The sequence below is a fragment of the Caretta caretta genome, chromosome 10 (genome assembly GCF_965140235.1).
Source record: "Caretta caretta isolate rCarCar2 chromosome 10, rCarCar1.hap1, whole genome shotgun sequence".
NCBI classification, from domain to species: domain Eukaryota; kingdom Metazoa; phylum Chordata; order Testudines; family Cheloniidae; genus Caretta; species Caretta caretta.
In genome coordinates, this window is record NC_134215.1 from 33,389,115 (window position 1) to 33,409,850 (window position 20,736).

The window sequence follows — 20,736 nt, forward strand, 5'->3', positions numbered from 1 at the left end:
CTGTCAATTTTTTTTTTTTTGGTGTGGAAAAGTCTTCACACTTAACTTAATAGTAAGACTGCGTGTGCCACGAATATTTCAGTATGTGGAAGTATGGGTAGCTAGCCTGTATTTAAAGTATTAAAAGGCTCCATGTGCACCAATCACTGCTGGAGAAATGAAAAAGTACCTGGTATTTGGAGGTGGGCAGTCAGAGCCATACTCCTGTACATGCATGCCAAAGAAGCACACATCCACTCCATCTATCTCCTCGAAAGCAAACAGAGCTTTAGTTCGGTAAGGGAAGGACTCTGACATTTCACCAGAATCCACAAACCTGCAGGAAAGGAAGAAATCTATCAATGGACTCTAAAATTCTATCAAAAAGGAAACAGATCTTTACAACATTTTTTAATTCTTCAGAAATATTTAAGTACCAGTTGTGGCAGAGTACAGAATCATATTAAAATGGCATCATGGCAATGCAAGGCCAGTTTCCATAAAGCTTTGAGACAAAAGTTTTTCCATACAATTAACTTATGATTGAATATGTAAACACAAAGTACAAAATTGTCCAAAGAAACTGCCAGCCTCTAAGTAAATGGTACATTAGTTATAACGCATTGAAGTTACTAACTGAAATGCAGTCAACACTCTGCCGTCTTTGGAGTAAAACTGAAGTACTTTTATGGATAAAGCCTTTCAAAAACCATCCCATTTGTCATGAAATAGCCCATTTACTATAAAAGCATTTCCAGAAGCCAATGTATACAGAAAGGCAACATAATTAATGAAATGTTACTAGAGTAGAACTTTATTAATCTGCACTGTACTAAATTACACATCCTACAAACTGCACAAAAATAGTGATTTTCCCTCACCTCTTCTAGATTTAATAGTAATAAAAGACCTCAATGTTGCATAATCTAAGGTCGCATTATTTTTATAAAATACACTACAGAATATAGCGGTGTCATAAGTAACTTAAAAGTTAAAATACAACTCCCAAAATAAATTAAAGTACATTTTATGGTGTATTGACTTCATTATGTTTGTTCACTTGCTTGCCAATTCCCAAACTCTGATAATTTACAAAGCATCTCCAAACCAGTGCAGACTAGTGAGGTTCTACTATACCTAGGTAGGCAAAAAGTTACACAAGAAATATACATCAAAATGCTACCATAATAAAAGAGAGGACTAACCTGGATTTCATTCCTGGTTTTACTTCGACTGTCTTATCTGAACTGGCTACGACTCTGACAAAGACTTCCCCAGCTTCAGGATGATTTTGTCGCCGCAAAAACTTGTTTACTCTATCTTCCAAATGATTTCCTAAACGGGTAGTTTGAAGCCCTAAGGGGGAAAAATATCAAAGACCAAGTAAGTAGTGATAAAAAGTTTGGGGAAACTGAAGCATAGTTTAGATTGAATCACAGTGTCAGAGATCTTTCTGACTCACTGCTCCTAGGATGCAGTCATAGTGCTTTCAGTTTTCTTTACTATTGCATGAGAATTAGAGTTACCTTCTACAGCCAAAATAAAAAGTCACCTTCCTAGCGAAAGTTAAATTTACACAACTCTTATAGGCAGGCTAACCACACCACAGTGGAAAAAACACTTTGTAAATGCGCTAAAAAAGGAGGCTTTTACGGTAATTTAAAATTTGTAGGAGATTTTTTAAATACTGCAAAATTTTTCTTGTAAGAAAAACACTCATTTGGCTGCTTGACAGAGATTACATCAGTTTATAAATCTGGCTCCCAGCCACACCTTTTGAAGCAAAGCAAGTCAACAGAAATGAAAAGCCTTCTGACTTCAGTGGAGATTTCACTGTTTTTAAAACAGAGGTTTCAGTCTGAGTAATCTACATAATTATAAAAATGTACATATTGAGCTTTAATAGTTATTTGCACAGGCAAAGAAGCCCCTAAAGGTTCAAGTCCACATCCTGTATATCCCTGCTCCACTAATCCCGTTTTTCTTTTTACATAACATTTAAAAATTATTCATGAAAAAAGTACACTACAGACAAAAAGATACAATTTTTAATACATTCAAAATATAAAGTCTTTCAAAACTCTACTTTTAAAGAAAAATAACCCTTGTCATTTAAATTGTGAAAATGAAAGTACCTTATGTTGTAGGGCTTATTGCTACTGCTTTTTAAATCATTTATACAATTTTACATACAAATTACTACTTGGCAAAATGTATTTAATTATTCTAGTCTTACCAGCATATTTCCTCCCTATCTAAAATCAAGGTGGTGGCATAATTCACTTATGCATTCTCATGGTCACCCATTTTACCCTGCTACATTTAATTTACAGTCCCCCGCAGCTACTATTCATCAGTCGTAGGGCTATGTGATTTGTCACAGAGGTCACGGAAATGTGAATTTAAATAAAGTCAGTGAAATCTTGGAAAAATGACTGTAAAAACACATTTGATTAGGCCCCCAGAACAAGTGGTGTTGTGACCTGGACACAAGGTCACAGTGCTACTCATGTTTGGCCTGTCCACCCTTCCATCTCCACCTACAGAAGGGTGGACAAGCCAAATCTGAGTGTACTGCAACCCCGTATGCCAGTTTGCAATGCCTGGAGCTGGGTCCAACTCTGAGGGACAGGAGTCTATGGGATGAGTACAGGGTGGGCTTACTCTCCAATCTCCCCCCACCCCACCTCCTGAAAGGGCCTCATCATTCAACACCCCTATGATACTCATTTATGTAGCAAAAACGACATTAACTGGTGACCCTTTCATTACTTATCTTCTTTTCCCCCCTCACTTCTGCAATGAAATGTACTAAAAATTTCCATGCCAAAACCTTAATCAGTTGCCATCTAGCCAGGAGGCAAGACTGTTGTCTCTTATAACTGACCACCTGGGGTGTTCACGTAGTAGTGGAACTGAATACCCACCTGAAGATTACTTTAAAACCCAAGAGTGCACTGACAGTTGTAATGACGCAAAAGACAACACCATTCCTACCTACAGAGCTTACATTCTAAGATTTTATTTCGTATGACAATATATAAAAATATACAATGTATTAAAAATCTCAATATAAAAATTAACCCTAAGCATACCCCTTCCTTAACACCTCGATAATCTAACTCCACAATCTAGTGGAATTCTGTGGTTAGGACATCAGCACAGCACACTCTGGAGTGTCACTACATGGGAGACTGCATGCTGACTGCAGAGGAACTTGATCAATGGAAAACTGTATCATTTCCACTTTTAACACTAATACGCTGAATGATGACGTGGGACATTCCACACATCATATTACAGTAGATTGGGCTTTGAAGTTTACACCTGCAGATCATTGTTAAAAGTGGTATTTAATTTTGGCAATGTTTCTATCTTAAGAACATAGAAAAAGGAGCATAGTTCCATTATATGAAACTAGTAATTGCATCCAGCATATTTTTAGCTAGCAGCTGTAATGAATTCTAATGATTTTGTCCTCATTTTAACATCTTTCAGTGGGTAATTCTACCAAGTGATTCCCACTTCCCTTCAAAGTCATTTCATCACTCTGTGCTATTGCACAGTAAGTCATGGAAACTAAGGAGAAGGCCAAATGAACAGATGTATAGAGCAAGAATATAATTATGCTTGCAAGAGATTACCAACATCCATGCCAACCCAAGCATTAACCCTAAAATACAATCCTTAAGAGCCAAGCATTTTGACTGTTCTAAAAATATGTTAATATTCTCTCTTAACAAGCTACTATATTTTTGGCTCTCAGCTGCAGTTCATACAGTTACTATAAAAAGCTACAGAAGGAGTTTTAAACTTATTTTCAAGACAATCCTTACTAAAGCTTGAAAAACATATCTGGCACCTACTACCCTGAGAGCTTGGGCTACCTTTGGGCTAAGTTCCCTCTCAGTCATGTGGCCATGCAGCAGGCTATCACAGGCCAGTCAGGTGGGGAGAGGTGCCCCTCCCCAAGCCCAGCCGGAGCTGCTAGGGCTGGGTCATATGCAGTGGAGAGGAATTAAAACCCCGAGCCAAGCAGGGGCGCCCCCTGCCCATTGTGCCGCAGCCAACTCACCTGGTGAGTTTAATGAGCGACTCAGTTAGCGGGAGAGGTGCTTGAGCCTCTGCCCCACGACCCTGCTGCGCCCCACAGGATGGAGTGTCACGCTGCCCCAGGCCCCTGGCACAGACCCCCCACACCACTGCAGGCACCTCCAGCTCCATGGACTGCTGGCAAAGTGGGAAACTTTGCATGGGAAAGGCTCTGTCTTCCGCTCCCTGTGCCCATGGGGGAGGCGCTTGCAGCTGTGTTTGAGCTCTCCAGCCCCTTCCCCCAAACTTCGCTGGGCTGGAGGAGTGGAGCTGTGTGTGACCCAGAGCCCAAACCTCCAGCCGGAGCCTTCACTCCCCCCTCCAACCCTTTGCCACAGAGAAGCCAACCAGTCACTGGAAAAAAGCATGCACACTGCTGTTCGGGATCTCCATCTTTTCCTGCTAGTTAGTGTCTGACAAATCTGAAATGCTCAACCTAAAGCAGAAGTGGCACACTCTCTCTCTGGTCTCTTCCTCAGAGCCTCCTGTTTGCTGTGATGATGGCACGGGATCTTCATTCCTCTACCTTCTACTAGCCAAATGCCTGCTGTGAGGGAAAGTTGGTCTCTGCTACACGGTCCTTCCCTTAAGTTTTCTAGGTGCTGAATGGGGAAGTGTCCACTCTTCCCTAGTCAGTTTACAAGTCTCCCCACTGCACAGTTCCAGGTCCTTCCTCCCTTGCTGGTCATAATTCTCCCAAGTAGCAAACTAAAACTGACCTGAGTCTTGTCAGTTTTTCAGATGACCAAATGATTCTGAACAGGCATAGTGAACACTGACAAGATTGCCAAACTGCAGCAGAGTAAAAACTGACCAGAGCTCTGAGCAGCAACAGAGATACTGGAGCCATCTCTCTACATATTTAGGAAGACGACACTGTAACGGTTAAATTAGATTTATATTTGGAAGTTTATCTTTGCAAACCAGGAATGTTTGAAATTAAAGAAAGAAAAGAAGCTTGGATATTGGAGAAGTTGACAGCAATTGCCCAGAAAAGCTTTCTATGGGAAAATGCATTTTTAAAGCCCTTCTCTTTTACACTATTTGCAAATTTTGTTGTTGAAGCTAGTGGTTCTTAACCTGTGGTCTACCTAGAACTGACTTCTCATCCTTGTTTCTACATCTCTAGAAGGGGCCACTACTAAAACAAATTGGGGGAAGGGGGAGAAAGAAGGGAAGCTGAAGCTGCTCTTAGGAACTGAAGCCACCAGTGTGCTAGGATTGCCAGTCACCTCAGGGGGCTACCAGCAGGAGAGTAACATCAAGGGAAGGAGGAAACCAGATGGCCAGGCAATATTTACAAGAGAGCAGGGAAAGGAGAGAGGAGCAAAACAGTGGGGTGGAGAAGATGAACTGAAGAACAAAATGAAACTGTAAAAATTATTCTCCCCCCCCCGACAAAACTTATATTAAATTAAATGCAATATAGCTATTAAAATATGATCCATACTCTAAAGGAGTTTGAAAACCTTTGGTTTAAGCAAATATTTGTCATGGAACCAATGCAAAAAACAGCCACAGAGAAGAGACATTATTAACTTAAAAATAAGATTAAATAAAAATTGTATTTTTATATAATAAACTACTACCATCACCGTACAAATTTAATTTGAAGTCTGATTTTACACAGGATTTGTCTTTCTTTACCTACTATTAAAATACCAGCAGTCAGACAATGCCACAAAAATCAAGTAAATCAGGCTGTTTAGGACACTGTGCCTTGGTAACATAGCATACTATATAGCACATAAAATCAGACATTTATGAGATCTTTTCAGCATGTAGACATATGAAGCTCTGTTTAGGTCTGAGTGGTAAATATAACTTGTAATTCACTACTTTACAAGTTAATATAGTTTAAATGGTGAACTATAAAGTGTCAAATATCTGTTTAGAAATTCCCAAACATAGGAGTATGTTCCAGATTGAAACCATAATAAAAACCTTTTGAACTGCTAGAACCTGTGACTTCTAAAGAACAAAATACATTCCCCTCTCAATTCCAATCTTTCTTGTTCATTTCTGGTTACTTAGAGCTTGCTTTTCCTTTAATATGTATTTCTTTTCATGCAATCTTTATGTAGTTAATATCCCCAGCCGAGAGACAGGAGAAAAGGTCTGGACCTCATATGTGCTAAGTAACTGTACAAGTTAGTTATTTTTCACAGTTTAAATTATTCCTTTTTTACACTTTAAATCTAAAGAAATTATTTTTTTTCAATTTTAACTTTTTTAAACTGAAAATTCTTTTTAGTTAATTTTTAAGATAGTATTTTCGTTAGATATACTTCCGTGCTCTCGCCCTCTACGCTTTTAAGAAATGCTATTGGGAACCCTGGGCCCAATAAAATATGAATGGAAGCATGATGTTTCTTCCTATGCCATTATTGCAGCTTTTGTAGGTATTCAAGGGTGCCAGAACAATTTTTACAGTTGGGGTGCTGATGATGGAAACCATGTATTTGGTGTTTGCTATTACTATTTCAAGCCATGGGGTGAGGCAGCATCCCTAGTTCCAGCCCCACTGGATTCCACACAATATTCTTGCTACTCATTATACTGGCCAGGACCTCTGAAAAGCCACCCACTTGCAGTTGGACTTTCTGTGACAATGCCTCGTATTAAGGACTTAAGTGATGCAAAGAACCTTGCAAGTGCCTCTGTGGTGGGGTTAATTTTATCCTAGTAACAATTCCATAATTAAGGTTTAATTTAGCCCTACTTTCAGTGTACTTCTAACTTTTTATTGGAGCAATAAAATTTTTTTTTTTTTTGCAAATTGGAATGCTTCAAATAGAGTAAAAAATTAAATCAGGAGGAATGTGCAGGATTAAAGATCTTTATATGCCACTTTATAAAAATACCTGTGTTTTCTATTGTCCCCTAGCATCTTGCGCTTTTTTGGCCCATGTGTTTTAGGTTATGGTAGGTTTTAAGAATTCTAAACTTCACACACAGATGCAGCTCTTTGTGAATTCATGAATTAGGTATTTTTAATCCTTAGAACACCTTCTACAGACAAGTTATTTAGAAACCTTAACTCTTATGGAGAGTAAGAAGGGATCAAATAAGACAATCCAGTTTCATCTTGCTGGGAGGTGTCATGCCTGTTTATTACTATTTTTGATGTCACTGGAGGGCTAAAGAAATCCTCTTGGATCAGAGAAGGAAAGAAAAGGGGCAAGTGTGAGGAGGTGAGATGTGAGGACTGAAGAGGGCAATACAGGGAAATTAGGCACAACAAGTGGTAGGAATCAAAGAGAGGAACTTTGGCTTGTCAAAGATGATTATTAGCCTAACTGCACTTAAACAGAAGAAGAGACTAGTAGAAGGCTTGCTGGGTTGGGGCAAAAGGAGAAGTGTGGGGGAGTCCTCTCACCACTTCAAGATGCACCCTCCCCCCGGAGGCATGCAGGGAGTCCCAGGGAATGAAGCAGTTCCCCTCCAGCGTGGTGCCCAGGAAACATGTATACTTCAAAAATGTAACAAAAACCAAGGAAAATCCCACTTAAAAAGTTAAGCTGGTAGTAATGCATAGTAACCTAAGGGTAAAAAAACTTACAAGAATATAGTCTCTCACACACACACGTAAAACCCAGGAAACTCAAAGTTATGAATAAACTTAAAAGAAACCAAACATTTCCAAGTACAGAAATGCACTCAGACAATCTTAACTCTGCCTCTGTAGTGATGTCCTGAGGGAGGCGAACGGGAATAAACGCTAAAACAACCTTACCCACCCATAACAGGTTAGTCTCAACAGCAACCACAAACACCAGAATACATTATTCTTAATCTTATAATGGCTGGGGTTTGTACAGTCATAAAATGTCCAGAGACTAAAATTGTGCTTAATAAAATCCGGAGTACACAAACAGAATACTAAAGGCCATCATTCCACAATAGTCATTATGCGTTGGATTTTCAAAAGCACGCAGCACTGGCTTAACAGCTCCCACTACTGTAAATGGTAAAACTTGCCATTGACTTCAATAAAAGCCGAGTTAGGCCAATGAAAATTTTGAAAATCCCACCCCAGAACTCCATGTGCCACCAATTATAGAAATATCAGTAAATAAGAATTATTGCATCTACTTACACACCTCCCCCAAGACTAGCTCATGAATGTATGGCACATACATGAAAAAAGCGAAAATGAGTGTGTTGACAAAGAACAGTTACAACTTATATACAAAAGTCTGTGCAAGCTGTACAAGTGCATTGTCTTCTCAATCTTTAACATTTCCGCTACCATGGACTGCCTCTACGAACAAAGATAACAAAGGGAAGATGGGAGTACAGTGAGTTGTGATCACCGGATCAATACGCTGGCTTTTACAAACTGAAGAGATGTTCGCTCCAGTCTGTGAATTTCTTAAACCTCTTCAAAAATGTCCTTGATCCAAAAATACCACTTCATACAATGTCGGGTGTTTGCTTACTCTGCAAACCCTTAATTACAAAACTACAGTGTTCAAAATAATGGCCTCAAATATGAAAAGAACAAAGGAGGAAAGTTTGGAGGCTGGCATCACCACAGTGGAATAAGTTAAGGTTGTCTGCATGCCTTTCCATACTTCCCAATGTTTGGATTTGTTTAAATTAACTCTGAATTTCCTAGGTGTCTAATGTTTAATTTGTTTTTCCTCTCTACACGATGAATGCCATATTCTGCAGTGCTGGTCCTTATTGTATATTCAGCACTTGTACTGTACATGGAACTTTTATTGACATCACTTGGTGTTCTGTGCAGTTAACGTGTACACAATCTGCAATAAAGATTAGCACAGCAGATTGAACATTTTGCCCTAAGTGCCTAAAAGCTTTCGTTTTTTAATTAATATTTCAACTACAGCTTGACAAAAATTTGAAATTAGAATGTATTTAAAAAGCTCTAGACATAAAACGTGACAACTAAATATGATGTCTATTAAAACTGAGAATTTCTATTACTTTATACTAATTCAAAAAGCAGAGAGCTGTAAAAGGAAACAACTGATCATTTAACATTCCTGAATTACACCGGAAGTGCATGGACTACCACAGTATGACTCTGCACAACTTATATATTTTAAATCTTGTTGATTGCCAAGCACAGAAATGTCAGACATTTATTTCTGATTTAAGGCTACATGGAAACTAGTTTAAATTTAATCAGTCATCTATGTGTTTAGTTTTGAGTTTCTGCTTTATTTTATACCTCAGAATTAGAAATACATATATATGTTGCAAAAAAACCCAACTGCTCAAAATCAGACATTCAGCTCTCAGCACCATCCAATATAATCACTTCCACTTAACAGTGAATTCTGTGCTGTTCATTGAATTCTGCATACACTAGCCTTTGAGAAATCTCTTACCAGTGCACTATCCATGGTGCAACTCCAGGGCACAGGCACTGATGATCGAGACCTGTGAAAAGCAGGTCTACATGACACTGAGTAAAATAACGGCAGCCACTGTTGCACTAGTACTCCTAATATTGCTAGCATTAGTGAAGCTGCACCAGTGGTAGGGGAGATCTCTGCAAGCCTAACATATACTAGGATTTGGAATGGAAGGTACTGGGGCAGGAGCACAGGCAAGATAAAGGTTGAAGAAATTCTAAAATGTATGAACAAAAAAACCACACAAACTTACTCTTAGCACTGAATTTGTTCTCTTTACGTGTTCTACCAGTTTTCTTCAGACAATTGTCACAGACAAAGCTGTAAAACAACAATGTTTTGCTGATAATTTAGTATAAACAGCCCCAACTAGCTTAATCCACCATTAAACACTTTTAATAGTAGTAGTCAGAAAAAAAATGACTTGCATCCCAAACTACTGTCTCATCATTTAATATAGATTAGGAACAATTTAAGTACATCAAGTTCAGAAAATGTTAGAGGCTTTAGAGTTGGTTTACTCATTCCACCAAATGAGTAACTAATACTGCACATTCATTTTATCTTTCTTTTAATATTTATCCCCTACCATTATCCAACTTTTACAAACAGTAAGTAATTCAGAAAGAGGAAACAATGTTTGTGGACAAGTTTCTCCCTACATATTTTAGCTTGAATATGCAAAGGAGCCACTAACAACCAAATTAAAAATTCATTTACAGGTGGTTTGTCTCTTTATACGTGGTCCCTGAAAGAGAATTATTGTGTGTAAATCAACAGCTCAACAGGATCTATACAGCTAAGAGTTTCATTATAATTGCAGAAGAAAGGCTAAAACCCATCTAAGGCTACTTACCCTGAAGGCCAAATAATATCATAATGTAGCACACAAATCTGGTGCATCTTCCGACCACATTCTTTGCAATCAACAAAGCTTGGAAGAAAAAGGGAAAAAAAAAAGCTACCTTAATTTCCTAAGAGATAAAGAGTATGAAACGACAAAAACCAGGTCAATGCTTGTTAGGCAGGTAATTCTCCACAGGGCTACCTTTCAACAATAAAACAAGATTATGTGGATGGGTATCAATTAAATATATTTACCTTGCTAGTAACCTCATTAAGGAAAATTTATAGACCAATGAAAAATACTTCCACACCAAAATGGAACTGGATATATTCTGCCATTATATTTAAGATCTAAAAATGTGTATAATACACTTAAGTTAACAAGGAACTGTCAAAATGTTGTGGGCCCAAAAGAGAACGAGAATGGTCCTTTGTCCAAACTCTTACTTTCTAGACCCTTTCCCTGGGTCCTACCGGTCATCCATATTTAAGCTAAATTTCCTATTGACTGCAGTACGGAATTCTGCTTGCAAAAAACCGGTATTCTATGACCTCCATCTATTTAAGTTTTCAACTAACTGTTGCAAACACAGGTTGAGTAAAGTTGCTCAAGCTTACTGTCAACCTAACACGCAGTTCTCAAACTGTGGGTCGGGACCCCAAAGTGGGTTGCAACCCCATTTTAATGAAAAGTTCTCTTGAAGTGCAAAATATTAAAGGCACATTTTACCCCAAATATAATATGTTTAAAAGTTGCCATACAAAGGGCTAAGAACTCTATGTAAAGATTTTGCTAACTATTTGGGTGGAGATGGGGAAGGGGACTGCTTTGGCTATATAGTTTCCCGTTTCTGAAATAATGGCCACAGAAGGAAGTAGTAGCTGTAACAACTGCACAGTGATTATCAGAAAGTCATGTTAACTTTTTAATAAAAAAAGACGACCTAATACTTACGGCTCTGGATCTAGTGTATCATTTTTCTTCTTTTCAAACTGATCTTTTGAGATTGTTCTAAAGAGAAAGAGTAAAATGAAATTTTCCTATTGCCAGAATTACATCAGATGAAGCTAAGACCTTATCACGATTACTTGAATTGCAGCAAATGATTGAAATCTCAAGTCTGAAGAAGAAAGCACACCAGGGGAATTCAGTTTTGTTTAGACAAAGCAATTCCACTCATTTTTATTTTAACATGTATTTTTTTCACAGTTAGCAAAACTAGTTAATTGTGTAGTAAGCTAAAAGCACTATGATTACTACACAAATATACTCAATGTAAGATCCAATACAAGATGCAAAAAAACCTAGGAAAATTGCAGTAAGTAAAGAAGCCCTCTCCAAAAATAGCCGGTCTTGACTGTAAGCCTTGTTGCACCTCATTTCAAGCCAGTCTGTCAGGCTGAAAACAAGCTACAGCATTCATTCATGAAATGAGTGCTTCAAGAAGGTAACCGATCAGGCTTTCCAGCAGTATTGCCCTGTTTCACTAGCAGATGCAAATCAATGAATCATTAAAATTTGCTTTCTGTTTACACTTTTTAGTGTCTGCTGTCTCTGAAATCAACAGTACATGGGCAGCTATCAAGGACTGTGGCAAACAGAAGAAATGAAGACAGAGAATATTGATAATCGTCTGACACTGTAACAACAGTAAGTCACCTGTACCCATATAAACCTTCTCCTAGTAAGAAACTATACACCTTCCCTTAATTTACCCTAAAAGCAGCAAATGGTCAATTTCAGACAACCAAAACAATTCTTTTCCATTATTTTAAATGTAGCATTAAGAAGAATCATGATTACTTACGTTTGTGGCTGGGAAGGGTCATCACCCAGGGTAACATTCTCCCCCTGGATTTCAGTGAAACACTTCTCACAGAAGTGATACCTGTCAGCAAGAAGGCCATATTTGGGTGAACTGGTCCATCATATTACACAGCCACCCAAGCAACGGAGCCATCAATCAGAGCAGGGCAGATCACCACGACGAAAGGGGGGGCGTTGTTGGTTGATTGATGGGTCAGTGTGGACAATGAAAAGGAACAGAGGGAAGGGAAGGGCAGGATTAGAGAACAGGGAAGGGAACAAACAGCACAGACATAAGAGGTAAGATGCAAACACCAAGACAACACAGAGCAGAAAGCCAAGGCAAAGCACAGATTAGCATTCGGTCTCATTTTATACACTACAGGCCATCTGTACTAACAAATAATAGGTTGTCAATCAAATTCAAAATTTTGGAATCATTTATAAGTAGCTGTTAAGTGCTACATTCGTATATCCTTCAAATTTAAGAATTTGGATTTGATTTTCATTTGTTAGAGAAAATGCTGTATAATTTCAGGCATAAGAATTACTGAGTTTCCTTGGAAAAGAACACCCTGTCAAAAAGCCTGAAAAATATTTTCACAGAGAGTAACAAAAAAAACGGAAGATATGCCAAAAGCACTCAGTGATGTATTAGTAAAACTGCAAAGGCAGAAATAATCCTAATGTTGAAAAATCTATAAAAATATTACAGATTCAAAAGTTATTTGGTTTATAAAATGAAATGTGACCAACTGCTCAGCTAACTGTATATTACTGCAAATGAAACCAAATCCATACTCTAGACAAACATTTAACAGAAATGCACTTATGGGTCAGAGTTTCCAGACATTTATATATAAATATAAGTTATATATGTATATATGTGAACAACTTTGTATATATTGCACATACATACAATATATTTAAAGTAGTACATTAAAGATCTGCAATGAAGCTTTGCAAACTGAATGTAAAGCAGGTTGCAATTTTGGGTCACTAGACCAACCGTCAGCCAATCCACGACACTCAGCAAAAACACTGCTGTGATTTAGTAAACCAAGTTGAGTAAATGAGAGGTCTACTTAAAGATACAATCTGCATTTGAAAAAAAAAATCTAGCTACACAGATTTTTTTGTAGCAGATGAACTGGAACCAAAGTTGTCAGAATTGTAAAGAATACAACAGGAAAAAACAAACAAACCCTAAATGTTTGGAAAGGGTAAGACTTAAAACAGGAACAAAGTTAACAAATATAGGCCACAACCATAGAAAGTAAAACTGGCCACACGGGATCATCAAAGTAAAAAAAGCTGTATGAAGGTTTAAGAGCGAGAAGAGAGTATAAGCAGCAATGGCAGAACAGTGAAATGCAGTTTTAGTACTCAGCACCAGATCTATAGGTAAAAGTGATGAGCATAAAAGGCATCAGAATAGGACTCAGAATGCCACACTGAACCAACAATATATAGGATGGCAATAAATAGGGTTGCTTGCCCCTTCATTCATTCAAATACCTCCCCTCTCCCACTACTGTAATCCAGGTGACAGCTTCCTGATGCTGTATTTTCATGGAGATAGCAAAGTCATTTGCAGGCTCTTACTGAAATGTATTGAGCGGAACTTTCTTCTTGTGACTGGCACTAACCGTTATGTTACTAGTAAGATGTAAATTTTAAAGCATTTGTAAAACAACCCAAATTCAAACAAACTGAACTTAATTCCGCAGTGGTGCCCAATAACCATTGGACGCAGCTGAGGAAGGGAGCTGCAAAAGAGCTATTTGAAGGTCCCAAATCTTGGAGCCTACACTTTCTCCCAGAGTTTACCTCAACTAGCTAACATGAGTTAAAACTGCAACTGTCTTGTCCTCACTAGGATTTTATGTGCATTAGTTAACATGAATTACTTTAACACAAGTTAAAAATATGCTTTTTCTCTAAATGAAGGCAGGACTTTGGAGCTGCCAGAATGATGCAGAGGGGGCAGAAGATCTAACTTGTTACCTTTTGGTTGTAGGGGATTGAGATAGACAATAGACATTAAGCAGAAGAACATTTTGGCAGAGTACTAATTGCACATACCCTACTTCTACTAACTTTGTTTCTGAATTCTGCCTATTTCGGACACTTTGGCCAGAATAAATACTGGTGTGTGTGAGTGTACATATTAACATTTTCTCAGATACAGCAAACTCCCTTCTTTTCTTTATAGTAAGGCTGCTCATTTTCAGAGTCAAATTGAACACCTAGGTCAAATAGGTACTGCTATAACTAGAGAAATCAATGGTCATGGCTCCACTGAATTTTTTTGCATTCAAATGGTTTTGGAAATTGTTAATTCTGATATACTTTCAGATTAAGTTTATAGTCTCTGAAAACACTTATGAGACTGAGCAATAAGTAATCATGATCGACCCCTAGATTGCATGTTACTTAAATCAAATAGTAAAGGCAATATTATACAAATTAGTCTCTAGGGCTAGTCGATCCATTATTCATACTGTGACAATTACAGATTCTATTTTGCAAGATGGTGAGCACTCCTACCCCAATCTAGCAAAGCACTTATGTGCATATGCATGAAGAGAAGCACATGCTGCAGTGTTTTGCTGGATCAAGACCAGAGCTCACAGCCCCCTGCAGAATTAACAAGTCACAGGGATTGAGTCCCATGAAATAATTAAAATGAGAAAACAAAAAAACTGAAATACAATAATACCTAAAGGCTCTGAAGGTCTATACAATCAGATCGCCCAGATGATACTCTATTTATAGATATATAATGATGAATACAGAATTGCACAGAAGAAATGAGACTTGCCTGTAGCTTTCAGAGTTTTCCATAACAATTTTGCATGCATGCAGTCAATATTATAAGATAAAATCTACAGCAACACCACAATACTGTGGTTACTCCAGTCATACAAAAACAACCATGTGGTTCTTGTAACACATTGAAAATGAAAAGCTTTTCAAATGCAGACTGTTTAGATAACTGTGAATCCCTCTTAATAAAGATAGCACTATGTTTCAGTGGCTCAAATCAAGGAAAGGTTCAAACATCTTTGCATACACATCTCTAATGGTTCAAAGTTCCAGACTGAAATTAGATAATTTTCCTTCATATATACTTTAAGTAAATAATTGCCCATTGCAATTGATCGTGTATATAATATCAAGTTTCAAATCTGTATCCAAATATTAAGCATATTTTCCAGAACAATTAATGTATTTCCTTTAGTTTAAAGCTCAAGTTTGAACTAACTAGATGAAGACCAAATTCTCCTATTGATTTATTACTTTTTAGCCATTATTTAACTGAAATGCCTGAGTTTCACAATGCCTGAGCATTCTTTGTCAGGATTTAGTTAATCTGTGATATGCTGGCTTCAGATAACACTGTTATATAATCCCCAATAACGATGTCTACTACACAAGTTGAAAAACAAGGATATGTAGCCTATTGCGGATTTGCTAGACACATACAATTTGTTTCATGCTAATTTACTATTTGGTTAGGTAAAAGCTAGGATTTTGGTAAGGGAATTATACAAGGAAATTGTTTCTGTGAATAAGCACAGCAGAATATAGGCTTTCCATAACTTGGTACATAGTTTCTTTTCCTAACAGAATACAAGTAACTGAACTGCTGTTCATTCAACCAGAACACAGTCCCCCGTGGACTGGGACTCTGCAGATCTGGGTTCAAAACACCCTGCTCCGTCACTGAGGGTATGTTTACACTACAATTAGACACCTGCAGCTGGTCTGTGCCAACTGACTAGGGCTTGTGGGGCTCAGGTAAAGGGGCAATTTAATGGCAGCGTAGACTTCTAGACTCCAGGACTCTGCAAGGTGGGAGGATCCCAGAGCTCGGGCGGCAACCCGAACCCCGGGGCCCAAGTCAGCTGGCACAGAGCAGCCTCAGGTTTTTATTTGCAGTGTAGACCTACCCTGACCCACTGTGTGACTCTGGACAAGTCCCATTCCCTCCCTATGCCTGTTTCCTCTCCCACCGTGTCTTTTTTGTCTATTTAGATTGGAACTTCTTTGGAGGAGAGACCGTCGCTCACTATGCATCTGTTTAATTACTAGTGAAATGAGACTGCACTATACTTCTTAGTCAACAAATAAAATCTTGCCACCCCACCCCAAATGAAGGTATCCATGCTCTATCAATCCCATATATCTGGCATTCTAACAACTGAATTTGCATTTAAAAGAACAATCCTAGTGATCTATCACCTCTTGAAAAAAAGAAACATTATTTAAAAAGGACATTCAAATATCTGGATGTTTAATCAGAAGGAAATGTCTGATCAGTTTGAAATTCTTATCCCAAGATCTTGTATTTACAGACGAGTTCTCTCCTCTCTTAGCAACAGTGGGAAAAAACACACACACTTTTTACATCAGTGTGTGTCAATGCAAAACACCACCAGTTGAGCTGCATGCCTTGCAGTACTTTTATATGTTTTTAAAATTTTGAAATAAAGTCAGAAGAAACAAATCCACATGACCTATCTACAAGGCAAGTCTTCAGGTAAAGTTGCTACACATGAATGATGACTGAACATCATAGGATCAGTAAGGCCCAATCCATAATCTACCTCCCTGTTTTACTAACTTAAAGCTTCTGTGAACAGCTCCTTCACCGTCATAAATCCTTGACATCTGAACCAAATAACTCTTTTATCCCTTATCTTTTTTAAGTGTTTCAGACACATAATCCATTTTTGTTAAAAAAGTAACAAAGTATTTAGTAATAAACTAGTGAATCATTACTGCACACATTTATAATGTGTCCATCATGGAAAGATCTTGTATAATATCATCACCATCTGATACACCTGAGGACATCATATAAACGACTAATACATAAAATGCCCCATAAAAAGATGCCACATTATCCACTCCTCCCGAAGAGTCACATGTCTACACAATGAAAAAAATCAACTGTATTGTATAACCAGGTTACTAAATGAAAGTGCCAGACAGTTAAATATGGTTTGGTGTTTTGAGTGTATTCCGAATTGTGCTACAGCCCTGCAGACTATGAGACAGTAGTGCAATTTAGGAATAAAAATAAAACATAGTTTTGCCCCATCTAGTCTGTAAGACTGAACTGCTTCATCTGTGTTGGATGCTACAGTTTTGTAAAGTGCCAACGTGATTTTCTTAGTACAAAGAGATCAAATTTAAAAGTGGTAGCTGTCAATGTTTACTTCATAACTTAAGTTAAAAGGCAATGTGCAGTACACCTCCAAGTTGGCATGGCTCAAGCTTTGTCAAATCTCTGCCAAGAAAATGTTTCACACTGTAACTTGAAAAATGTCTCCTCCTATAGTTTTTTAGAGCCACAGCTAATTTACATTTAGTAGCCTTTTTTAAAAGAAGCTAAAAGCTAACTTTTCTTTCTTCTTTTAATGGATGTTACTCACTACAGCACTGATGAATTAAAGTACACTAAATAGAAGATGAACTTAATTGCTATAGATGCATTTTCTCAGAGTGGGGAGAGATAAAAATATCAGAAAGATGACAGAGCTGTGTCATTTTGATGTTTAAATTAATTCCAAACATTGTTTAATAAAACAGAACACCAACATGGATGGAATCATATATTCTTCCCTCTATTAACCAGAGGACTAAATTTTAAATAGTAACTTTATTTTTCCTCCCAGCTCCTCATGGGATCCTGGAAGTTATTATGGAAGTCAAACCTATCATGAACTCTCAAACAAAACCTTTTACGTTTCATTTGCATAGTTACTATGAATATGCAATACTACAGCCTCAATTTTGTTTAGATTACGAAGACTTCTTCATGAAACTGAGTTGAATTAAGAAGTTTTGTTTTACTAATAAGTTCTCCAGGTTCTAATTTTGTGCACCAACATATTAAAAATACCAGATGCAATTTAATTGGCATGATCCACAAAGTCATTTTCTTTCCAACATAAACCTTTAAGTTGATATCTTTCTGACAGTGAGTTGAAGATACGTCTGCACATTTTTATTCAGAACTCTCTCAAGGCAAAAGATATGTTCTCCTGAGTTGCCTTTTTTTTTTAAGTCATGCTTCAGATTTAACGGAAAAATACAAACAACTTTAGTTAAGTGGTGCCGTGTAGAATCTATAAACTGACAAGCATATAAATACCATGAACTGTAAGCTGCAATGTAAAAAACCAAAGGGTTTATCTGCAAGAGGGTTGCACACACAAGGACAATCAATAGGCTTATTTTCTGCTGATTTATTAGAGAAATAAAGGAAACGAGACGTTAATCATCATTCTGCTTAGTATGTGCTAGGCTACAAAAAGACAAACTTGTTTTGTCACTCACTGGATCTCGTTTCTTCGACTAATGCAGGAATTTGGGACTTACCTATTCTGGTAACTGTAATAGGCAGCATCACGGGGAATAGTACACAGCTGCTTCCCGTAGCAGCACAAGGTCTGCGGAGAAAACTCATACTGCAAAACAAAGGCGAAAAAACTTTAAAGTGTGTTTTACATTGTGAATATGCAACGTAGTGAACATGCTATAAAAGTATATTGTGATATACTGAGATGTGGTTCTTAGATTCAAGTGGATATGGATTGATGTGGATAGATCCTTAGCTGGAATAAAACAGCTCAGCTCCCTTGACTTCAATGGAGCCAAAATGGCTTACTCCAGCTCAGGATCTGACCCTGTATCTGGATAAGAAGGTGCAAGATATACGGGATTGTGTATAATAGCAAAATATTTCAACACTTCATATTGAAAATGATATCTCCGCCAGTGATAGAAAGAAATTTGGCTAAAATCCTTTAGATATTTTCCACTTCCTTACTATGTTGACATAACAGTCTAATTTTTTCTAGCCATTCCAACTAGTAGTTTAATTTTATTCAAAATAAGTATCTAAAGGAGACTTTTTTTTAACCTCCTTTGTCAAACTACTTAGTTTTTCAGCAATAATAAACTTGAAAAATATACCTTGCGTCCACAACAGTATCCAAGTGACTGCATGACAGGGTCAATCTCTTGTTCAAAGACCTCTGCGAGTTTAGTACAAAACTTATAGACCCTGGAAGTCTTGCGATTGTAAAGCCAGGCATTGTTAAACATTAGCCAGACGTCATCCACATACTGCCACGGCTCTTGGTATTGCCCAGTATCCAATTTACGTTTAATGGTGGAAAGGTCCATAGGATTCTTCACAATGTCAAAGTAATCCTTCAAAATACAAGAAATAGCATCCATTATTTTTAAGATGCACTTCTAGTGCCTACTATTTTGAACACATCCAAAAGGATTTAACATCTCTACGAATGTGTGCAAAACAGTCTATTTTGAGGCTTACCTGGAGTTTAAATGGGGTTTGGGCCTTGTGCAGAATGACCCCCTACACAGAGATGAACCGAACCCATAATGGACATTGGGTAAAATTTTCAAAATTGCCCAAATGACTTCGCATCCAAAGTTTCATTGTAAGACAACAGAACTTGGCTCCTAAGTTACTTAGGTGCTTTTGAAAATTTTATCCATGATCTATAACATTTCTATTGCTTCTTTCAAATGTCTTTACTCGAGTCTTTAAAATTGGAATCCATAGGCCAAGTTAAAGGATGCTTTAAGGAGTTCAAAACAGACCAAGTTTGAGAGAAACTGCTGTGCTTGTTTTGTTAAAGTTGTTCAAACTTTTAATAGCTCTCAAAGGAACTTCGAATTTTGGGAAACAGATTTAAAAACAAAAATATAAAAACCAAGATCCAAAGAAGATCAGTAAGTCACCAAGTTTCACTGTCATAAAAAGCTCAAACTACACTATGGACAAATTCACAAGTCAAGTTCTGTGATGGGTGCTCAGAGTAGCAATATTTGAAAGTTATTTTGCTAGTCTTGAACTGATGGGAACCTGCACGCATTCAACACACTGTTTAGTTTCCACCACAGAACCTAAGGCAGCAGAGGATCATATTTTTCCTGTGTTGGTTTACTGTGCAAAACTTGCTCCCTCATGAAATACCCTTATGCCGGCTCCACTTAAACAGAAAACAGAACACTTTGAAGCTTCATCCACCCACATTCAAAGGTGTTTGTTGAATGACCATTATTGACCCTATACTTATTACCTCTTCTTTCAAACATAGCCCTTTCACTTGTTTCTGCGTGGCTGTACTCTAAGAAGTTGATTTTTTATTATATTGCATGAGTTCTTATTTTGTTGTAAGGCACTCTGCAAAGCATGTAGAGTTACTGGAGGATGCGGAGAAAGTATGTTATTAAAAATCATCATCAGCCTTGTAACAACTGGTCTACATTCCAGATGGCCATCCGATCAGGCCATCATCTACTTAGGCTATGTTTACACTTTAACTGCTACAGGAACACAATTGCACTGATGTAACACTTAATTGTAGACACTCACTAGAGCAACGAGATGGCTCTCCCGTCGCTGCAGTTAATCCACTTACCCGAGAGGCAGTAGCTAGGTCAACAGAAGAATTATTCTGTCGACCTAGCACTGTCTACAACAGGGGTCATATCAGCTTAACTATGTCGCTCAGGGTCTGGATTTTTCACACCACTGAGTGGCATACCTGGGTCAACCTAACTTTTTAGTGTAGA

General features: G+C 37.7%; 1 protein-coding gene across 4 annotated transcripts in view; it reads right to left on the reverse strand.

Annotated features, from left to right (window-relative positions):
* Positions 1 to 20,736, reverse strand: part of CREBBP (CREB binding lysine acetyltransferase) — a 183,305-nt gene that overhangs the window by 19,219 nt on the left and 143,350 nt on the right. For 3 of the 4 annotated variants that reach the window (XM_048868271.2, XM_048868269.2, XM_048868273.2), the window contains exons 18-25: positions 19,102 to 19,341; positions 18,505 to 18,593; positions 12,113 to 12,223; positions 11,260 to 11,316; positions 10,315 to 10,392; positions 9,712 to 9,779; positions 1,185 to 1,335; positions 170 to 316 (exon numbers count right to left, since the gene is read on the reverse strand). In XM_048868271.2, coding sequence (XP_048724228.1) covers positions 170 to 316; positions 1,185 to 1,335; positions 9,712 to 9,779; positions 10,315 to 10,392; positions 11,260 to 11,316; positions 12,113 to 12,223; positions 18,505 to 18,593; positions 19,102 to 19,341 — 941 coding nt within the window. The remainder of the gene's footprint in view (positions 1 to 169; positions 317 to 1,184; positions 1,336 to 9,711; positions 9,780 to 10,314; positions 10,393 to 11,259; positions 11,317 to 12,112; positions 12,224 to 18,504; positions 18,594 to 19,101; positions 19,342 to 20,736) is intronic. The other variant, XM_048868270.2, reaches the window with a different exon arrangement.